Source organism: Acanthochromis polyacanthus, chromosome 18 (assembly GCF_021347895.1).
Source record: "Acanthochromis polyacanthus isolate Apoly-LR-REF ecotype Palm Island chromosome 18, KAUST_Apoly_ChrSc, whole genome shotgun sequence".
Lineage (NCBI taxonomy): Eukaryota > Metazoa > Chordata > Actinopteri > Pomacentridae > Acanthochromis > Acanthochromis polyacanthus.
In genome coordinates this window covers 19,062,113-19,079,751 of record NC_067130.1, presented here as the reverse complement: position 1 = coordinate 19,079,751, position 17,639 = coordinate 19,062,113, and the positions used below count along the sequence as shown (strand labels likewise).

The following is a 17,639-nucleotide window of genomic DNA, read 5'->3' as shown; positions in this document are numbered from 1 at the left end:
CGACAGAGCCACCACCCCCAGCATCATCATTATTTAGGACTGTTTTCATTATGTGCAAACATTTCAGACATTTCACAAAAGGCAATAACATGTGGAACATTACCTGCAATACCAACACAAGTTGATTTTAGTCCTTTTATGATGCTGTCCTAATACACGTGACCTAGTTAGAGAAAGAATAATAAAGCACAAAACAGGTTTGTATATAAGAAATGATATTTTTTCTTCTATCCTGTCCCATTTATCAGGTAGCAAATCCTCAGATCATCTAACGTCTCTATATATGAAAATTGATATAAAGTAGTTCAAAGTAGCTTCATCTGCAGCAGCTGTAACAGTAACATACTAGTGACACACAGATGCTTCACTAGTTCAGTAATGGTGGCAGATTAAACAAAAATATATCAGTCAAAGAGACCAAACTTGGACTTCAACTATATTTTGCTGTCAACATCTATGTACTTTTATTTAAGTGGGGTTTTTTTCATGCAGAGCTGTCACTTGCAGTGGGGTATTTTGACTTCTTCCATAGCACCACTGCTTAACTAAATGAACACATAAAACTCAGTGGCTTATGAGATATAATTAAATCTACAAAAATATAAAAATATATAACAGAATTAGAATAAAGTGATTGTGTTTCAAGACAAAGCACATCTCTCTTTTTTTAATAAATCAGGGTTGCTTTTGTGAAGTCATATTTGATTTAAAGACAAAAAGAAGCAGAAACCTACAAATAAGAAAAGGGTCAGCATTATTAACATTCATTAATTTATTTCAATTTAAATACAGTACAGGTTCCTTCTGTAGCAACCAGGTTTGCCAAGCAGTAAGTTTATGAATTGATGGAAACTTACATGACTTAAACACAGTAATATCTAATCGAATATAATCAAGCTATTTACATAACATGTTTAGAACTACCGAAAACTCTCTTGAAAGCTGTGAAACTACAACTACTACTACTATTACTACTTCTACTACTATGACTCCTACTACTACTGCGACTACTACTACTAAAAATAATAACTTCGGCTTCCTCCCACAGTCCAAAAACATGCTGATGTTAATTGGTGATTCAAAATTGTATGTGTGAATGTGAGTGTGATTGTTTGTCACCCTGTGATAGACTGGTGACCTATTCAGGGTGTCCCCTGACTTCACCCAAAGTAAGCTGGGATAGACTCCAGTTCCTCCAAGACCCAAATGAGAATTAACCCTTAGATGTATAAGCGGGTCAAAAATGAACCGGTGGGGTCACTTTTTGGAATGTCTTTGACATGAAAAGTTTTTATCATTTAATGTTTCAAGGATTCCTCAAAAATATGTTTTGATGTTATTCCATTTAATTTTTTAAGTTAATTTATATATTTAAAAAAATTGCAATACTTGTATTACGACCCCAAGCTTTTTATCACTGATAATATCATACAAGGAGTGATGCAGTACACAAACTTCTTGGTACGGAGAGCAGCAACAGCTGCAGGAAAAGAGTGGAAAAATGTCAACAAAATGGATGTTGAGATTCTTCTATTGCTGTCCTGTGTAATGTTCTTCTTTTTCAGTGAACAAAATGTTCAAAATCTGTTATAAAGCAAAAAAACAAAAAAATAAAACATATTTGAAACATGAAAACATTTTTGTGTGGAAAAAATCTAATATAAACAGTAATGCAAATTATTTTTTCTTCACCAAAATGACAGTAAAGGAATAAAAACACACTGATTCTTATACTGGTAATTTTTGACCCACAAGAGTTGTAGGGTTCAATCATTGGTGCATCTATGGATTAATCGGTGTATAGAAATGGATGGATGGATGGATGAATAACTGCTCGCTTGTGCGCGCCCCCAGCAGGCAGAGCGCGCTTCACTTTTGGAGGACCGACCGCGCTCCGCGCTGTGACCGCGCTCCGGGACTCCATCTGAAGGCTCGCCGTCTCTTGGCGGAGGAAGCTGGTGTTGTTGACACTTCGACACAAACGACAATGGCGACCGAAGTGAGGCAGGAGCTGGCACAGCTGATGAATTCAAGTGGATCTCACAAAGATCTCGCTGCCAAGTATGTAACGCTGATTACATACCATCACATAATAAGCAAACGCTCTTACAGTTTAAGAAATAAACGCTGTAGTAACTGTTAGCTAGCAGCGGAAAAGCCGTGATGGACTAAGCTAAGCTAACGTTAGCCAACTAGCTGCATTAGCCATACATGCAGCTACCCGAGACAGATTAACGGTATGTCACAGCATTTTAACGGTAAAATACTCGTTTTTACTGTAACACTACGTCCAAGAGGTGTATAAGTCTAGAGGCTACCCGACGTTAACAGCTGATTATATTATATTAGCTACTTAGTAGCTATCTCAAAGCTCACCCCCTGCTCTTTAGCTGCACACTTGGTGTAGGACCAACTCGACTTTCAGAGTTTTAACAGCTCAAGAATAGTGACATGATATTTGACAAGAAATTCTGAATTTACAAACGCCAAATATTAGGCCATTTTGTGTCAATGAGACAAATCTTTGTCGCACTAACCACGTTGAGTGTTTGTGTACGATAAACACTTACAGAACACATTATGATGAACACCTGATCAGTTAAAACCAACAGTACGTCCCTGCTAGAAATGCTTCTTCTGTGAAAATAATGCATTTTCAGTTTTTGTTGACATTGTCACAAATATGATAACTTAAATGTGTGTTTGTTATTGAGGTTGTAGTGGATAGCATAGACTGTATTATGTTGAGTGGTATTTCTATTTTTCCCCTCACATGTATGTGAGCATGATGGGAGGTAGAGTAATAGCTATTAATTGAGTAGTGATCGACTTTTAAATGAGTCGCAAACTACTCAGACAGGTGATTAATCACTTTGATTAATTAGTATTCAGGGCTCCAGACTAATTTTTTCAGGGGTAGCACCGGTGTGACCAACTTTCTCATTTGGTCGCACCTCCCACCTTGTAACAGTCAAAACACATCACTTTCTGAGCATTTTCTTACCGATAGACACTGTAATAATTTACCAAAGTTCCCTAATCGTCCCACATTGCAGGCTGTGGAAGCTGCAGTACTCAGACAGGTGTGATCAAAAAAGATCTTGAAAAGAGTTGAACTAGGGCGTTCTAATGTCAGATTTGCCCCTGATGAAACTGAGTTATTTTTTCCTACATGTCAGGAGCAGCGCATATAGGTGTGCTCCACTTTTCACGAGAAGACTACATTTTTAAGCAATAATACCACAGTGCACTAAAATTAGAAATGTACCACTTTCCACCACTGTGGTTTACACAGTAGCTATCTGTGCTGGTTGGAGCGACACCAGTACAGCTCAGTGATCATCATGCACTGGCACAATGTGTCCAGCTGAAACTTCAACTGTCACATTCTCCAAAAAAGGTTGCAAATGCAACCCTTTTGGTCGCAGCCTTGAGCCCTGGCAGTAATTAGTTTGAATTTAGCTTCTTACTTTTAAAGCTATTTTAGTTTCTTTCCTCCTCTAACACTGATCAGTGTTCTTTACCATGCTGTGAAATTTTATAGACCAAGCAACTAATCTGTTATTCGGATTCAACAGATTAATTGACACTGTAAATCATTTAAAGTCACAGCCTTAGTAGTGAGCATGCTATCTGCTGCACAGATGTTCTGAATAAAGTGCTCGAGGACTGTACTGCATGTGCTAAAAGGTAGTAGTAACTGCTGCTGATGTGTAAAATGACAGTCTGCTTCCACTAAATCCTCTTTGTATCCAGATGTGCTCACACCTGAAACACAATCTGCACATTTTGTAAAATGTCTTTGTATTTTTAGTATAACTTCTTTAACCAACAGGGGCATGTTGGATGTTTAATAAGACACAAAGCACCACAGACAATATGTGCTCCAACATGCACAATTGCATTCAGAGCGTGTGTACTTTTTTTTTTTTTTAAACCAGCAACACAATGATAAAATCTCAGCAACACAGTTTAGTGACAAATTAACAACAGTTTGTGGTGACTGGATGAAACTGAGCTCATCCCAGAGTCTGCTACACTAAAAAATACCCAATGTGTAAATCAATAACAGCAATAGCACACTGTGACCTACTAATAATGAAGCAGAGGTGATAGAGAGCCAGAAATGACTGTACTCCACATACACAAACTTATGTTACTGTGCATTTACCGTTAAAATTTGTGTTCATCAGTTTTGAAGTTGTGTGGTTTCTAACCGGTAAAATCTGTTGTAGATATCGACAAATTTTGGAGAAGGCCATTCAGTTCACAGATGCAGATCAACTGGAGTCCTTGAAGGCCTTTGTTGAAGCAAGTATGCTGTCTCTGCTTTCTTCTGTGTGATCAGCGTATTGTTTAGTGCATCTGGATGTAAACCGAGCATCTTACCTCTAATGTTTTTTTTGCAGTGGTCAATGAAAATGTCAGCCTTGTCATCTCAAGACAGCTGCTCACTGATTTCTGCACGCATCTGCCCAACCTGCCTGATGCCACAGCTAAAGCAGTGTATCACTTCACTTTGGAGAAGATTCAGCCAAGAGTCATCTCTTTTGAGGAGCAGGTAAATCAGTGGAGATTTGTTGATCTCTCAGTCAGTCAAACTTAAGTAGTATCATTCCAGTACATAACTGAGCAATGCTCCTACACGTCCTCAGGTAGCCTCAATCAGACAGCACTTAGCAACCATTTATGAGAAGGAGGGAGACTGGAGAAACGCTGCGCAGGTTTTAGTTGGCATTCCCCTGGAAACAGGACAGAAGTAAGTAAGCTATTTGCAGAGTTATGTCCTCATTGTGTGATATCTCCATGTCTTTAAATACTGTTTTTTTTATTTTCCTTGTAGACAATATAACGTTGACTATAAGTTGGATACATACCTGAAAATCGCCCGACTCTACTTAGAAGACGACGATCCTGTCCAGGCAGAGGCCTACATCAACAGAGCCTCATTGCTTCAGAATGAGTCTTCCAATGAACAGCTGCAGATACACTATAAGGTACGTGCTTCCTGAATGATTTCATAGCCGCGTACTCCTGTCTGTTGTCGATGTTGCCTGGGATTGAAGTCCTGTAAAGGCAGTGTAGAAACATTACAATGTAGTGTCTCTGATTGTGTGGATCAGTACCTAATGCTTTTCACTCTTAGGTGTGCTATGCCAGAGTCCTAGACTTCAGAAGGAAGTTCATTGAAGCTGCACAAAGATACAATGAGCTGTCTTATAAGTCAATTGTCCATGAAAGTGAACGTCTGGAGGCACTGAAACATGCCCTGAACTGCACCATACTGGCCTCTGCAGGTAACACTAGGACTATTGTAAATATATTTTCAAAATAATCCAAATGGAAAGAAGCAAACATGTTAATGTTTTACCTCATGTATCATGGAAAAAATGTGATTTATTTTAGGACAGCAGCGTTCCCGTATGTTGGCCACTCTCTTTAAGGATGAGCGCTGTCAGCAGCTGGCTGCTTATGGCATTCTGGAGAAGATGTACCTGGACCGCATCATCAGAGGAAACCAGCTGCAGGAGTTTGCTGCCATGTTGATGCCTCACCAGAAGGCCACCACAGCGGATGGTAAGTCGAGATAATTAGCTTTACACAGCAGCAACATGGCTCTTAAATGACACTATAAAGTAGATCTTTTTCACTGAGCCTTCTTCTTTTGCCACCTACTATGACATATGTCATTTTTTGTACCTGCTTGCTTTTTAATCTTACTTAAATTTGCGCTTTTACTTGAACTGTCGTTATTTTAATTTATTTTTTTATTTTCAGTGCTAAAGCATTTTGAGCTGCATGTGTTGTATTTCACATGCTAGACAAAAAATATTACAATTGTTACTGCACCAAGGAATGTGATGATCCGCATTGGTTTGTCTGTCTGTGCGCAACATTACTCAAAAACAGATTAACAGATTTGGATGAAATTTTTAGGGAAGGTCAGAAATGACACAAGGACCAAGTGATTAGATTTTGGCAGTGACACAGCTTACAGTCTGGATCCATGGATTCGTTCAAGATTTCTGTATCATTGTGAGATAGCAGCACGGCGTCACTGTAGCTATGACTACAAATCGGCCACTGCGGACTTATGAGGACTTATCAGTTGGAAAAGATACAAGGAACAATTGATTCAATTGTGGGGGTGTTTCAAAGTCCCATCAATTCCTGCCGCCCGCTACATATTTCGGTCACACAATTCGGTATCCGTACATAATGTACACATACATAACACATGAATTTCACTCTGAAGTTGATGTGTGTTTTACAAAACCTGTGAGAAACTAAAAAAATAATCAATACAAAAAAATGAACCCTGACTGTTCACTTCTCAAAACCAAAATACACCGCAGTAGCATCGCAAAACTCACAGTGCTCATTCTATTTTGTTTTCTTAACAATTCGAAGGTCCCTCGTTAGCTTTTACCCCACACACATACACCAACCACTGGCACAGATTTTGCAAAAGTTCACTGTGCAGCTCAGCTTCTCAACCAGCACCGAATGCCGGAACCCCTATGAATGAAACTTATAAAAGCCAACTGGCATGTCATTGGAGGCAGTAGTTTGGCCTGCCCCAATCCAGCTTCAGCTCCAGAGATCGTAGGCAGGACCAGACAACAGATGGATGAAGGTGCTTGACAGGCGCCCAGCTGTATACAACAAAGTAGATCATGACAGAAGAAGGAGGAGTACAGCGTCCCAGGGCTGTAACACGGTCATATTGTCAGAAATAGATAAGGACTTCCTTAAAGATAAATGGAAGAAAGAGCAAATGAATAGCTCTCCCTCTCTCCCTCTGTTACAGGCTCCAGCATCCTCGACAGAGCTGTGATTGAACACAACCTCCTGTCTGCTAGTAAACTGTACAACAACATCACTTTTGAAGAACTAGGAGCATTGTTGGAAATCCCCCCAGCAAAGGTGAGACGTGGGTTGAGTTATTGAGCTGACAAAGCATTCAGACTGCTGTGTGTGGAGATTCTAGTTTGTTTTTTTGGTCTTTTAGGCTGAGAAGATTGCTTCCCAGATGATCACTGAAGGACGCATGAATGGCTTCATCGACCAAATAGATGGCATCGTACACTTTGAAAGTGAGTGATGATGGCTGGCGTGTTTGGTTTCTGTATTTTATGTGGACTAGATCAATGACAAGTAGAGAGGAAAATCTGGTCAGAGAGGTTGTATGATGCAGAATTTGTTGATTTCCTTTCACCAAAGAATGTCGTATGTGTCTGTAGCCAAAAGGGGGCGGGCTTTTCAAACTAAAATGAAAAGACTTGAAGCTCTTCCAGCAGCCTTCAGTGTGTTTGAATAGTCGTTCGCACGTCATGACACTGAAATGAGTCTCTTTTCTTTCCTCCTTGGCAGCCCGTGAACCCCTTCCCACCTGGGACAAACAGATCCAGTCTTTATGTTTCCAGGTCAACAACCTCCTAGAGAAGATCCGTCAGGCTGCTCCAGAGTGGGCAGCACAGGCTATGGAAGCCCAGATGACCCAGTAAACATCTCCACCCCTCCCAGACAATAAATGCCCTGAAACTGCTCCCTTATCCCACCCTGAAGTTTTGTCTTCCTGCTTACAAAAAACATCACCACTGCAGTCTCAGCAATGGAAGCGACCAAGGAGCACCCTCTGATATCACCACCACTCATAAGATGTTTCTCTTTTTGGCAAAACTTTTAAAGAGCAGTTTTCTTACTTTTGCTCACTTGTTGGCCAATATTTCCAATCTGTGTTTGGCATATAAAAATAGTAACTGGACTGTGCTATAAATGTACCTTTAGGTGTGACATTATATTGTTTACATGCTAAAAAGCAAAATTTACTCAGTTGACTTTAAATTGGGCCAAAAAGAAAACATGTACCACTGATACATTGGAACTTTTGTGCTCCAACACATTCTTCTGTTTTTAACTTCACAGCAATAGCTATGAAATGGTTCTTGATTCATTGTACACCTCTCTGCCCATGTTGCTGAATTAAATTTAAACCTGAGAGAAATTGTTCAGCTTCACTGTTTTGTTATTGTGCCAATGCCTTAGTGGCAATTCATTGAAATGTTACACAGTTTACATCAACATTTATAGGACAAGGTCATGAAATGTTCTTTCTGAGTTTGTTTTAAGGCAACTTTTAATAGCAGCATCGTCCGGGATGTCCACTCTTGATGCCCTCTGAGTAAAGATTTCTGTGTTTTCTTTAAAATCTGTCAGATGACTGGCTGATGCAAACACAAAATGTTTTTAACTGTGATGTTGATATTTCATATGAAGTCCTTAGTGTGAAACAAAGAGATCATTCTGTAGTTAAAAGTTCAAAACACTACATTTAAAGGCTGTACAAACCTAAAAAAAATGGAGAACCTCTGTCCTTAAAGACAATACTGGAATGATTCTAATAAAGGACACAATGTTGACTTTGTATTAGATGTTAAATGACTAAAATCACTGCCTTGTTTGCTCTTTGCCTATATATTGAGCAGTAAAGCCACACTGCAGACATTGATCTCAATAATTATATCATCCCTGACTGCTGTCCTGTTGCTCAACGACATGTCCCAAAAGTTCATTCTCCCCAGAAAAACAAAGCTCAAAGACGGAATATGCAATATAATTAATTTATTCAACAACCCCTATTTCCCCCTTTCACTTTGATAACTGTTTTCAGGCTTTCAGTCTTTCAGACATGGAATGTAGGAGGTTCTTGAGTGTGGATGGTTCTATCTTCTCCCACTCCCACACAGCTCTGGAGTTGAGCTGTTTCATGGTGGTCGTTGCTGAACTGGTAAAGATGCGACTGTTCAGGATTCCCCAACAGTTCTCTGTTGGGTTGAGGTCAAGGGAGTTTGGTGGCCATTCCTCCTTTGGCAGAAAGCCAGATAGATGCTCAGAACACTATTGATGAGTCACACTGGCAGTGTGAGTCGGGGCACCATCTTGCATAAATATCAATTCCGAACGTTTGTTAAACTTTTTCCATTCAGTGACAGGCCTTGATTTTTTTTCCTCTTGCCCAATACTGGAAGCCTTTTCTAGAATGTTGTTGGTGTAACATTGTGCATTAGCAGTGGTACCTTGAGAAACAATGTGCAGCTCTGAGAGATCTGAAGCAGCAAGAAGAGATAAAATGAACACCTGATTTACTTGAGAAGCAACCCACAGAAAGAAAACAAGGGAATACATCTTATGCTTAAAAGATTTTTATTAAAAAAGATCTTGAGAGTTCAGGTAAAATCAATTTTATAGATTTGCTGCCTTCACAGAAAAGAAGCTAATGACAGCACCGAGCAGTCAAAGTCAACAACAGTCATCTCCACATCCTACTGACTACTCAGGACAACAGAAGCTAAATTCAATTACAGATAGAAGCAGTATTTTATTGCGCTCCACACCCAGCTGTCAAGGAGACAAATGTCTTTTCCCTCAGAGGAGTACAGTTGGTTTCAAAACTGTACAAGACTAGTGTGGTGTTAACTATGCAAAATAATTTACCATCTTTATCAGACAAATTATTGGGCTTTATCAGCACAGCAGTCCAGCAGATTTATAGCATCTCTGTCGTCATGGCAGCATCTGGAGGACATAAAATCAACACAAGATTTTCCATCATTTTATGAGCTCCATGAATGTAAAGGTGTTTTGTGTGTGTTTTACAGCTATTACCTGCTCAGAAAATGCCTTGCTCCTTCCTGCGGTTGATATCTCTCTTCAGCTGGCAGACAGCGCACGGCCCACAGCACCACATCGTCATAAAATCTCCACACATCGAGCCCTGTAAGTACAAGCAGCCAATGTGAGAGGTGCAGTAGCAGTGTCATGGGTGATTCCAACTCACCTGGCCCTCCCAGTTCAAACAGCTTTAAAATTATTTTTAAATGATGTACGACTGGCATAACATCTTTCAGTTGTACACATACACACGACAGATAAATCTTATCACGTGTGTGGACGGGCCTGTTATTTCACTCCTGCTGCCACATTAGTTCAGCCATGTGTGTTATCTGTCTGTGATGGGAACTGCAGAAATGGTTTGTCTCATGATATCAGATCTCAGAATCTGAAAAGGCTGAAGTATGGGTGGGATAAGATACGCTTGTTTTAGGTGACAGTTCTGAATTCAACAGTTTCAAAAGAGACTTTTTTCTCCACCATCAAGCTAACCGCCTCAGACCAGAGCAAGTGAGGCCCCTTTTACTTACTTTCTCTGCTATAAATGCTCCTGTCAGGGTCCTCTCCTCACCTTATTCCTGCCTGGCATCCCAAATACCCCATCCTATCTGTCTCCCTCCTTTGTCTCTCCCTCTCTTGCTCTCCTCTCCCTCTGCTCTCTCCTCAGCGCTGCACCTGAGTGGAGTGTGGCTTCACAGCTGCCTTCACTCAGGTGATTACCCATCTCTCCCAGGATTCGGGCAGCTGTGGCTCGTCAGCTGATTACACACAACCTGCAATGAAAGACTGGCTCATCCTCCCACACACTGCCAGATTGTTAAACTAGACACTACTGTCAGTTGCTCTCTAGCCACACTGATTCTCTCTGCGGTTTCAGAGATAAGCCATACTAACATGCCTTTCTGTTCTCTTCTCCACTAGAACACCCAGCTGCCCGGAACCCCGCCTGATCTGCCTGCCTCCCCGAAAATCCCTCCTGGATTCCGTCGGCACCAAGCCTTTCCCCTTGGACACCCCTACTCGGCTCGTTTCCCTAATCCTCCAGCCATTCTCCGGCTTAAACCTACACTTGCCTCCCCGCTGGCTCTTCGCCCTCATCTGCCTCCGGCCATCAGGAATCCTCGAACACCACCCGCCGCACTCTGGTTCCTCTCACCTCCCTCCACTATTCACCTCCTTAAGGAATAAAATCACTTTATTTCACCCAGCCTTGGTGGTGTGCTCTCTGCTCGGGTCCGACTTCCTAGAAACATGACCGCTCCTTTACCTGTTTTCTTTTCTACACTACCGTTCAAAAGTTTGGGTTCACTCAGAAATGTCCTTATTTTTGAAAGAAAAGCCTTATTTTTTCAATGAAGACAATATTAAATGAATCAGCAATACAGTCTAGACATTGTTAATGTGGTAAATGACTATTCTAACTGGAAACGGCAGATTTTTAATGGAATATCTACATAGGGGTACAGAGGAACATTTCCAGCAACCATCACCCCTGTGTTCTCTTTTTAAAAGATGCCAATATAAATTTTTTTTGTTACAGCCGGATGCTGTAAAAACAGATGTTTTTGGTTTTCATCTATCCAGCAGTCCTTGAATTGTGAATTCCTCTAGTGAAATTTAAGCTTAAATTCAAGATATTTTAATAAAATCAATTCATTCTGCATGTCTCTAAAAAGTCTGCACTGCTGGTTTCCAACTGAGAAACTATGACTGACTCGGCTGTCGTGGGACATATGATCCATACTTTTTTTTTAATGATTTATGGCATTAAAACTGTGTTGTATTGCAGTGAAGACCGTCATGGCTGTGCTGATTCAGCAGAGAAAAATGAGCCAACAGTGACTGAAAATGTCACACGATCAAAAGAAGATCCTGAAATGTTCTGGGATTTAGAAGGCTAACATTTTTCTATATGGAAAGAATTTTTTAAAAAATAGCATAAACACAGGTTATTCTTTGTCTTGGTTAGTTTTGAAACTACAGTATATTTGGGGAAAATCTGCAGCAGTGAGTGTTTTATGTGCTGCCAAATGCCTTTCCACTATGACAGAAAAATATTAAAACTAAACAGATCTAAATTTAACTGCAAGAAATTAAAAATAGTGAGAGATGTACATTTTTCAAAGCTGAAGATTCTTCATTTGGCTTGACAGTATATATTGTTATTAAAATATTCAACAATAACTAATTAATTTCAAATTATCCTTGAAGTGATGTTCATGGTCAACACAAATTTCAACCCAATATAAAACATAAGAGACTGATTCAGATTCTGAATCTGAACAGACTGATAAAGCTTAGAAGGAATCAAACATCAAAAATTCATAATGAAAAAAGTGCTTGAAATAGAATTTTCTGACATCTCATGAACTTGACCCTCCTGTTGTCTTCATTTACCGACACCAAAAATGTTGTTTCCTCGTCTGAAAAAAATCCCAAAACCCAATAAAAAAAACTCCCCAAATTTCTAAAAATTTGCAGAACCTTCAGGAAGAAAATTACAATAATTTCTTAAATGTTTCCCTTTAAAATTTTGTGAATAAAAATCCCCCAAATTTGTCAAGAAAATGATTGTAAATATCTTCAAATAATGATTAAAAATCTTCCAAAAAAATCTTAAAAATATCTAAAGTGATTACATATATATCAGTAAAACTTTTAATATTTTCTTTAAGAACATTCACAAAAAAATCAAACAAAATCCAGTGAATTTTGCTGGATTTTGTTAGATTTTTTGTGAATGTTCTTAAGAAACTTTAAAAAAAAAAATCTTTTTCCACCAAAAAATTTTCAAAAATTTTCCAAAAATGTTGAAAATGTGGACATCAGAAGTTTCACTGTGAAAATATATAACTCTGAAACGGGTCAATTTCACCCGCAGGACAACACGAGGCTTGATAGATGTTTTCATATGATCCTTTGGTTGAGAAAAAATAATTGCACTGAATGACCTTTTACGCAGTATGAGTTTCTATGGATGGGTGCAGCTGATGATCTTCATCCAGAACTGCCTTCTTGATAAGGTAGTTCATAAGGTCATTTAGTCAAGGAAATTTTCGCAGTTATGCAATGTTTATGATAAGTAGGAAGTTGTATACGTGTGTGGATATTGAAAAATGGCTTGCAATAATGTTGTAAATTTTATGGCTTTGATTTGTCATAACTATTACGGGAATTATTTCAACACAAGGAAACGGGAACAAAAATCAGCTTCACTTTTTCCTCCAGCCACCTTTGACCGCTTTGACTAGGGTCTAAACACACTGACTGAGTTTTATACTTCAGCACAATTTTTAGTCACTTGTACCTTTTCCTTGAGCAGTACTTCTACTCCACTGCATTTCTGGGGGAAATATTGTATCTGTCTGCTGTTGCCGTTACTAATTTTGTATCACCAGTCACAATAAATCACTAAACATCACCGTTAAACGTCAAATTGCTCATTAAAGCAACAATGAAACCATAGAGTGTAAAGTTTGTGCAGTAAAAAGAAAACAGAAGCAGAAGCAGCAATAAACGCTTAAAAGAGGAAAGTGAGCAGCCTAATTACAGGGTCTGATGGAAGTGTAGCTGATTTTTTTTGTTCCTGTTTACTTGTGTTGTAACTGACCTAAAGCTCAGCTCTTGTAGCCTAGCCATGCTACACCCATGTTTCTGACGGCACAAGGGTCAAGGGAAGCTCGACAGGGAGGGAGGCGGGCTAAAAGGTTGTCTATCAAATCCCTCTGCAGCAATTGGGTAGGTATGGGAGACGCCAGTGTTTACAAACAGTGACGTCACGAAGTCACGTGATTACCGCGCTGGTTGCCAAAAGGAACCAGAGGAACAATGGCTGATGCGAACTATCCTTCCGTGAAATTGTCCAATTATGCTCAATCCTTATCACCTGAGGCCCGACAAATATACGTAAGCTGAGATATCAGGGAAACGGTAAAACCTTGCCAGATCCCTACAATTTGAAGACTGGGTGGGTTGAAGATCCTTCATTTCCTTCGCCGACATTTATTTTTACTTGACTGACACCGCTGGGCAGTTCACCCACCCAAAAATATATAATTATGAATTAAAAATAATATATCTTCTGTTAATCTTCAACAAGATGTCAAAGAAACGTCAAGAAGTTGCTGTATTTTTGTCTGCAGTATGGCTTCTATGTAACAGTAACAGACCCACAGCATTGGTGATCGAAAATAGGACAATTCTAAAAAAACGACCGCTAGACGCATACAGAAACACATATGGTGACAAATAGGAGGCTGCTGGCTTAAGGAGATGTTACTGAATATGCTTCATTTGACTTTAGTATACTTTCATCGTCTAAAAAGTGATCGGTAACACATGACAACACTGAACCAAACCGAAAGTGTAGAGATCGCTTCACGCGAAGGATGCGACACTAAATCAATATCTTTTGGTAAATAAGCTCAAAGTTGGACATACTAAACATGCTAAACTATTGAATAGTTTACCTGAAGAAAAGTGGGAGCCACAAACACGATCTCTGCTGCTTACTGGGGTACAATTTTTCCTGTTGATGGCTGAAGCCACCGCCATCTTCTCTCTCCTGACATCGGTATTCGGTGAAATTCCAAGCTTGATCCCTTCTCAAAACGCTTCGTACAACCAACAACTACACACGCTATTACCATTGTGGTAAATACATGTGCAATTTCATTCATGAAAAGCGATAACTGTACGTATTTGTTTCAAACCCGCTACCGTTCTCGTAGCAAGCCGTTATGTTACTGCCAGTTCTTGCCAACCAGTGGCAGTCTTGTACCACGTGACCATAGCAAATGACGACACGCTGGCGTCTCCCATACAACCAATCAACGCAACGAATAGGCTGACGTAGTTCCGAGAGCACCGGCGGATTGTGGCTAAATCCCATTAGCTTCCCAACCAGCGGAGCCAACTGGTATATTAAGGATTTGCCATATCCCATCGGCATAAGTCCAAATCTTTCTTCTCAATGAAACACTTCAGTGCCGTCCTTTGTTTATCTTTCAAGTTGAATTTTAGCTTCAAATCTTTAAGGGCTGTGGCCAAAGCCGAGTCGAAAGATAACTGTTTATTGTGCGCTGGTTGTTTCTGTCAGAATCGTCATGCCTCTGTCGTCACTTCGTTACGCCTGCCTTCTGACTCTACACTTCATAGAGATTGGTCCGGCCAGTTTTAGGAGAATCCAGCCTCGAGCCTTATGGAGGGTAACGAGACCCTCCCTGGCAGAGAATTAAATTTGTTGCCGTGGGTTGTCTATTGCGGCTAGGCTACAGCTCTTGTTCTGTCTACCCATATTAAATTTAAAAAGAAAAAACACTAAAGTGTCATTCCAGAATTAGAGTAAATATTTTTAAAATACCAAATAAGAGCGGAATTCCCACTGAAATGCCATTTTTCTCTTGTCCCACCCCCCTGATGACCAAATTGCATCTCAAATAATTACAATGAAATTTAAGTCTCTTTTTGGTATTATTTTTTTTCATTGATTTCTCTTGTAATTGTGGGAACATTTTTTAAAATCAACATAATATTTTGAATAATAATTATGCATGGAGCCTATGTCCCACAACAATCCTGTTAGCATAAGCTATGTCCTCTCTTCTATTTTTCATATTTTCATAACATTGTCAGCCTTGATTGAATGCCTCACTTTACCTCATACTATCAGGATAAGACAAGTTCTTTTTACTTTATTCTTTACTTTTTTCCATCAGTAAGTTTGTCCTCTTGGTCAGCAGTAACAGCTAGCTAAATACCTAGCATTTCCTCCTGAGAAAAAGCTAACATTAGCATGGATTAGCAACCCTGTTACTGTGATTAAAGCAGGGCATGGAATAAAAATGGCACCACTGATGTGTAAGCTGAGCCAGTCAAGCCTTTTATAGTTTATTACCTATTATTGATGACTATGTAGCAGAAAATTGTAAAAGAGAAGGTTTAATTTTCAAAAATACTGAAGCTCAAATGTCCTCCAATTCTGGAATGACCCTAAAGGCAACACTGTCATACTAAACAATTCTACACCATCTCCAGGTTTAGAAAAGCGACCTTTCAAAATGCTTCAGAAGAAATCAAAAAGGCGAAAGTGAAATGTTTAAATCTTACTTTTAGTTTTTCTCTGTTTTCTCATGAAATGTTTATATTTTTTAGCTAAAACCATAAAACCTTTTGCATATTTGCAGTTAACTGACTATCAGAATCAGTTTAGAGTAATTTCCTTTTGACATGAGATCTTCGACAAATTTTTGCAATTCTGCACCGAGCAGATCATTTTTAATCCACATTCATTCATTTCCTGCTCACATTGATGTTGTATTTGGTCCTGTAGACGCTGCGCATGGCCGGAGTCATTCCACACAGGCAGCACTCGTTCATGTCACTGGCGATGCGGCAGCCAAGGCAGGGCAGGCAAAACCATCCACAGAGGCCTGAGGAACAGGGGAAGGAAATGTCCTACAATCAGTCTTCAATCTATAATGAATATAGACCAAACTGCCCAAAATGTTTTGACTCATTTTGAAGGCCGAAGCCTCCTTTCAGTTTCAGATATACTTTTTAATACGTTGTTAAGGATTTTGTTTTTTTATCAGTTACATTAAAAGCTCTTCAGATGCAGATTTTGTATTGGTGCAAACTCTGCATTTTTAACAGGTTTAACAATGAAGTTACACATAATATCTAGTAAAATCACAGAAAAGTATGAACCACATGTTGACTATGACAAAAACAGGACAAAACTGTACATAACATCCACATAAAAAAAAAACAGTTTTTACAAATAGCATATTATTTACAACAAATGAACATGCTAAAAACTAAACACATGATTACTGTTGTCCTTTTTTTGTTTTGTTTTTTCTTTCCAATCTGACCTATAGTTTTTAGACAGGCCTATAAATGTGATCCTATCCTTCCACATCTTGCACCCAAATGTATCCCTAACTGTGTGTATATTTGAATTTACACACGTGGACAAAATTGTTGGTACCCCTCAGTTAAAGAAGGAAAAACCCACAATTCTCACTGAAATCACTTGAAACTCACAAAAGTAACAATAAATAAAAATTTATTGAAAATTAAATAATCAAAATCAGCCATCACTTTTGAATTGTTGATTAACATAATTATTTAAAAAAACAAACTAATGAAATAGGGCTGGACAAAAATGATGGTACCCATAACTTAATATTTTGTTGCACAACCTTTTGAGGCAATCACTGCAATTAAACGATTTCTGTATTTGTCAATGAGCGTTCTGCAGCTGTCAACAGGTATTTTGGCCCACTCCTCATGAGCAAACAGCTCCAGTTGTCTCAGGTTTGATGGGTGTCTTCTCCAAATGGCATGTTTCAGCTCCTTCCACATATGTTCAATGGGATTCAGATCTGGGCTCATAGAAGGCCACTTTAGAATAGTCCAACGCTTTTCTCTCAGCCATTCTTGGGTGTTTTTGGCTGTGTGTTTTGGATGGTTGTCCTGTTGGAAGACCCATGACCTGCGACTGAGACCAAGCTTTCTGACACTAGGCAGCACATTTCTCTCCAGAATGCCTTGATAGTCTTCAGATTTCATCGTACCTTGCACACTTTCAAGACACCCTGTGCCAGATGCAGCAAAGCAGCCCCAAAACATTACTGAGCCTCCTCCATGTTTCACCGTAGGGACAGTGTTCTTTTCTTCGTATGCTTGGTTTTTGAGTCTATGAACATAGAGTTGATGTGCCTTACCAAAAAGCTCCAGTTTGGTCTCATCTGTCCAAAGGACATTCTCCCAGAAGCTTTGTGGCTTGTCAACATGCATTTTTGCAAATTCCAGTCTCGCTTTTTTAAGAGTTTTTTTCAGCAGTGGTGTCCTCCTTGGTCGTCTCCCATGAAGTCCACTTTGGCTCAAACAACGACGAATGGTGCGATCTGACACTGATGTACCTTGGCCTTGGAGTTCACCTTTAATTTCTTTGGAGG

The 17,639-nt window shown here is 39.4% G+C and overlaps 1 protein-coding gene across 1 annotated transcript; it reads left to right on the top strand.

The window, feature by feature from the left end:
- The first annotated feature begins 1,897 nt into the window (after nt 1-1,897).
- On the top strand, nt 1,898-8,008 carry cops4 (COP9 constitutive photomorphogenic homolog subunit 4 (Arabidopsis)). Its single transcript, XM_022198338.2, has 10 exons — nt 1,898-2,061; nt 4,236-4,315; nt 4,410-4,561; nt 4,656-4,759; nt 4,844-4,997; nt 5,147-5,297; nt 5,407-5,577; nt 6,812-6,927; nt 7,013-7,097; nt 7,375-8,008. The coding sequence occupies exons 1-10, from the start codon at nt 1,988-1,990 to the stop codon at nt 7,506-7,508; spliced, it is 1,221 nt and encodes a 406-aa protein (XP_022054030.1). The 5' UTR covers nt 1,898-1,987; the 3' UTR covers nt 7,509-8,008.
- Nucleotides 8,009-17,639: the final 9,631 nt, after the last annotated feature.

Coding starts and splice junctions, on each gene's coding strand:
- cops4 (XM_022198338.2), top strand. CDS start 1,988: ATGGCGACCGAAGTGAGGCAGGAGCTGGCACAGCTGATGAATTCAAGT. Junction 5,298..5,406: donor CACCATACTGGCCTCTGCAG/GTAACACTAGGA, acceptor GATTTATTTTAG/GACAGCAGCGTTCCCGTATG. Junction 6,928..7,012: donor TGGAAATCCCCCCAGCAAAG/GTGAGACGTGGG, acceptor TTGGTCTTTTAG/GCTGAGAAGATTGCTTCCCA.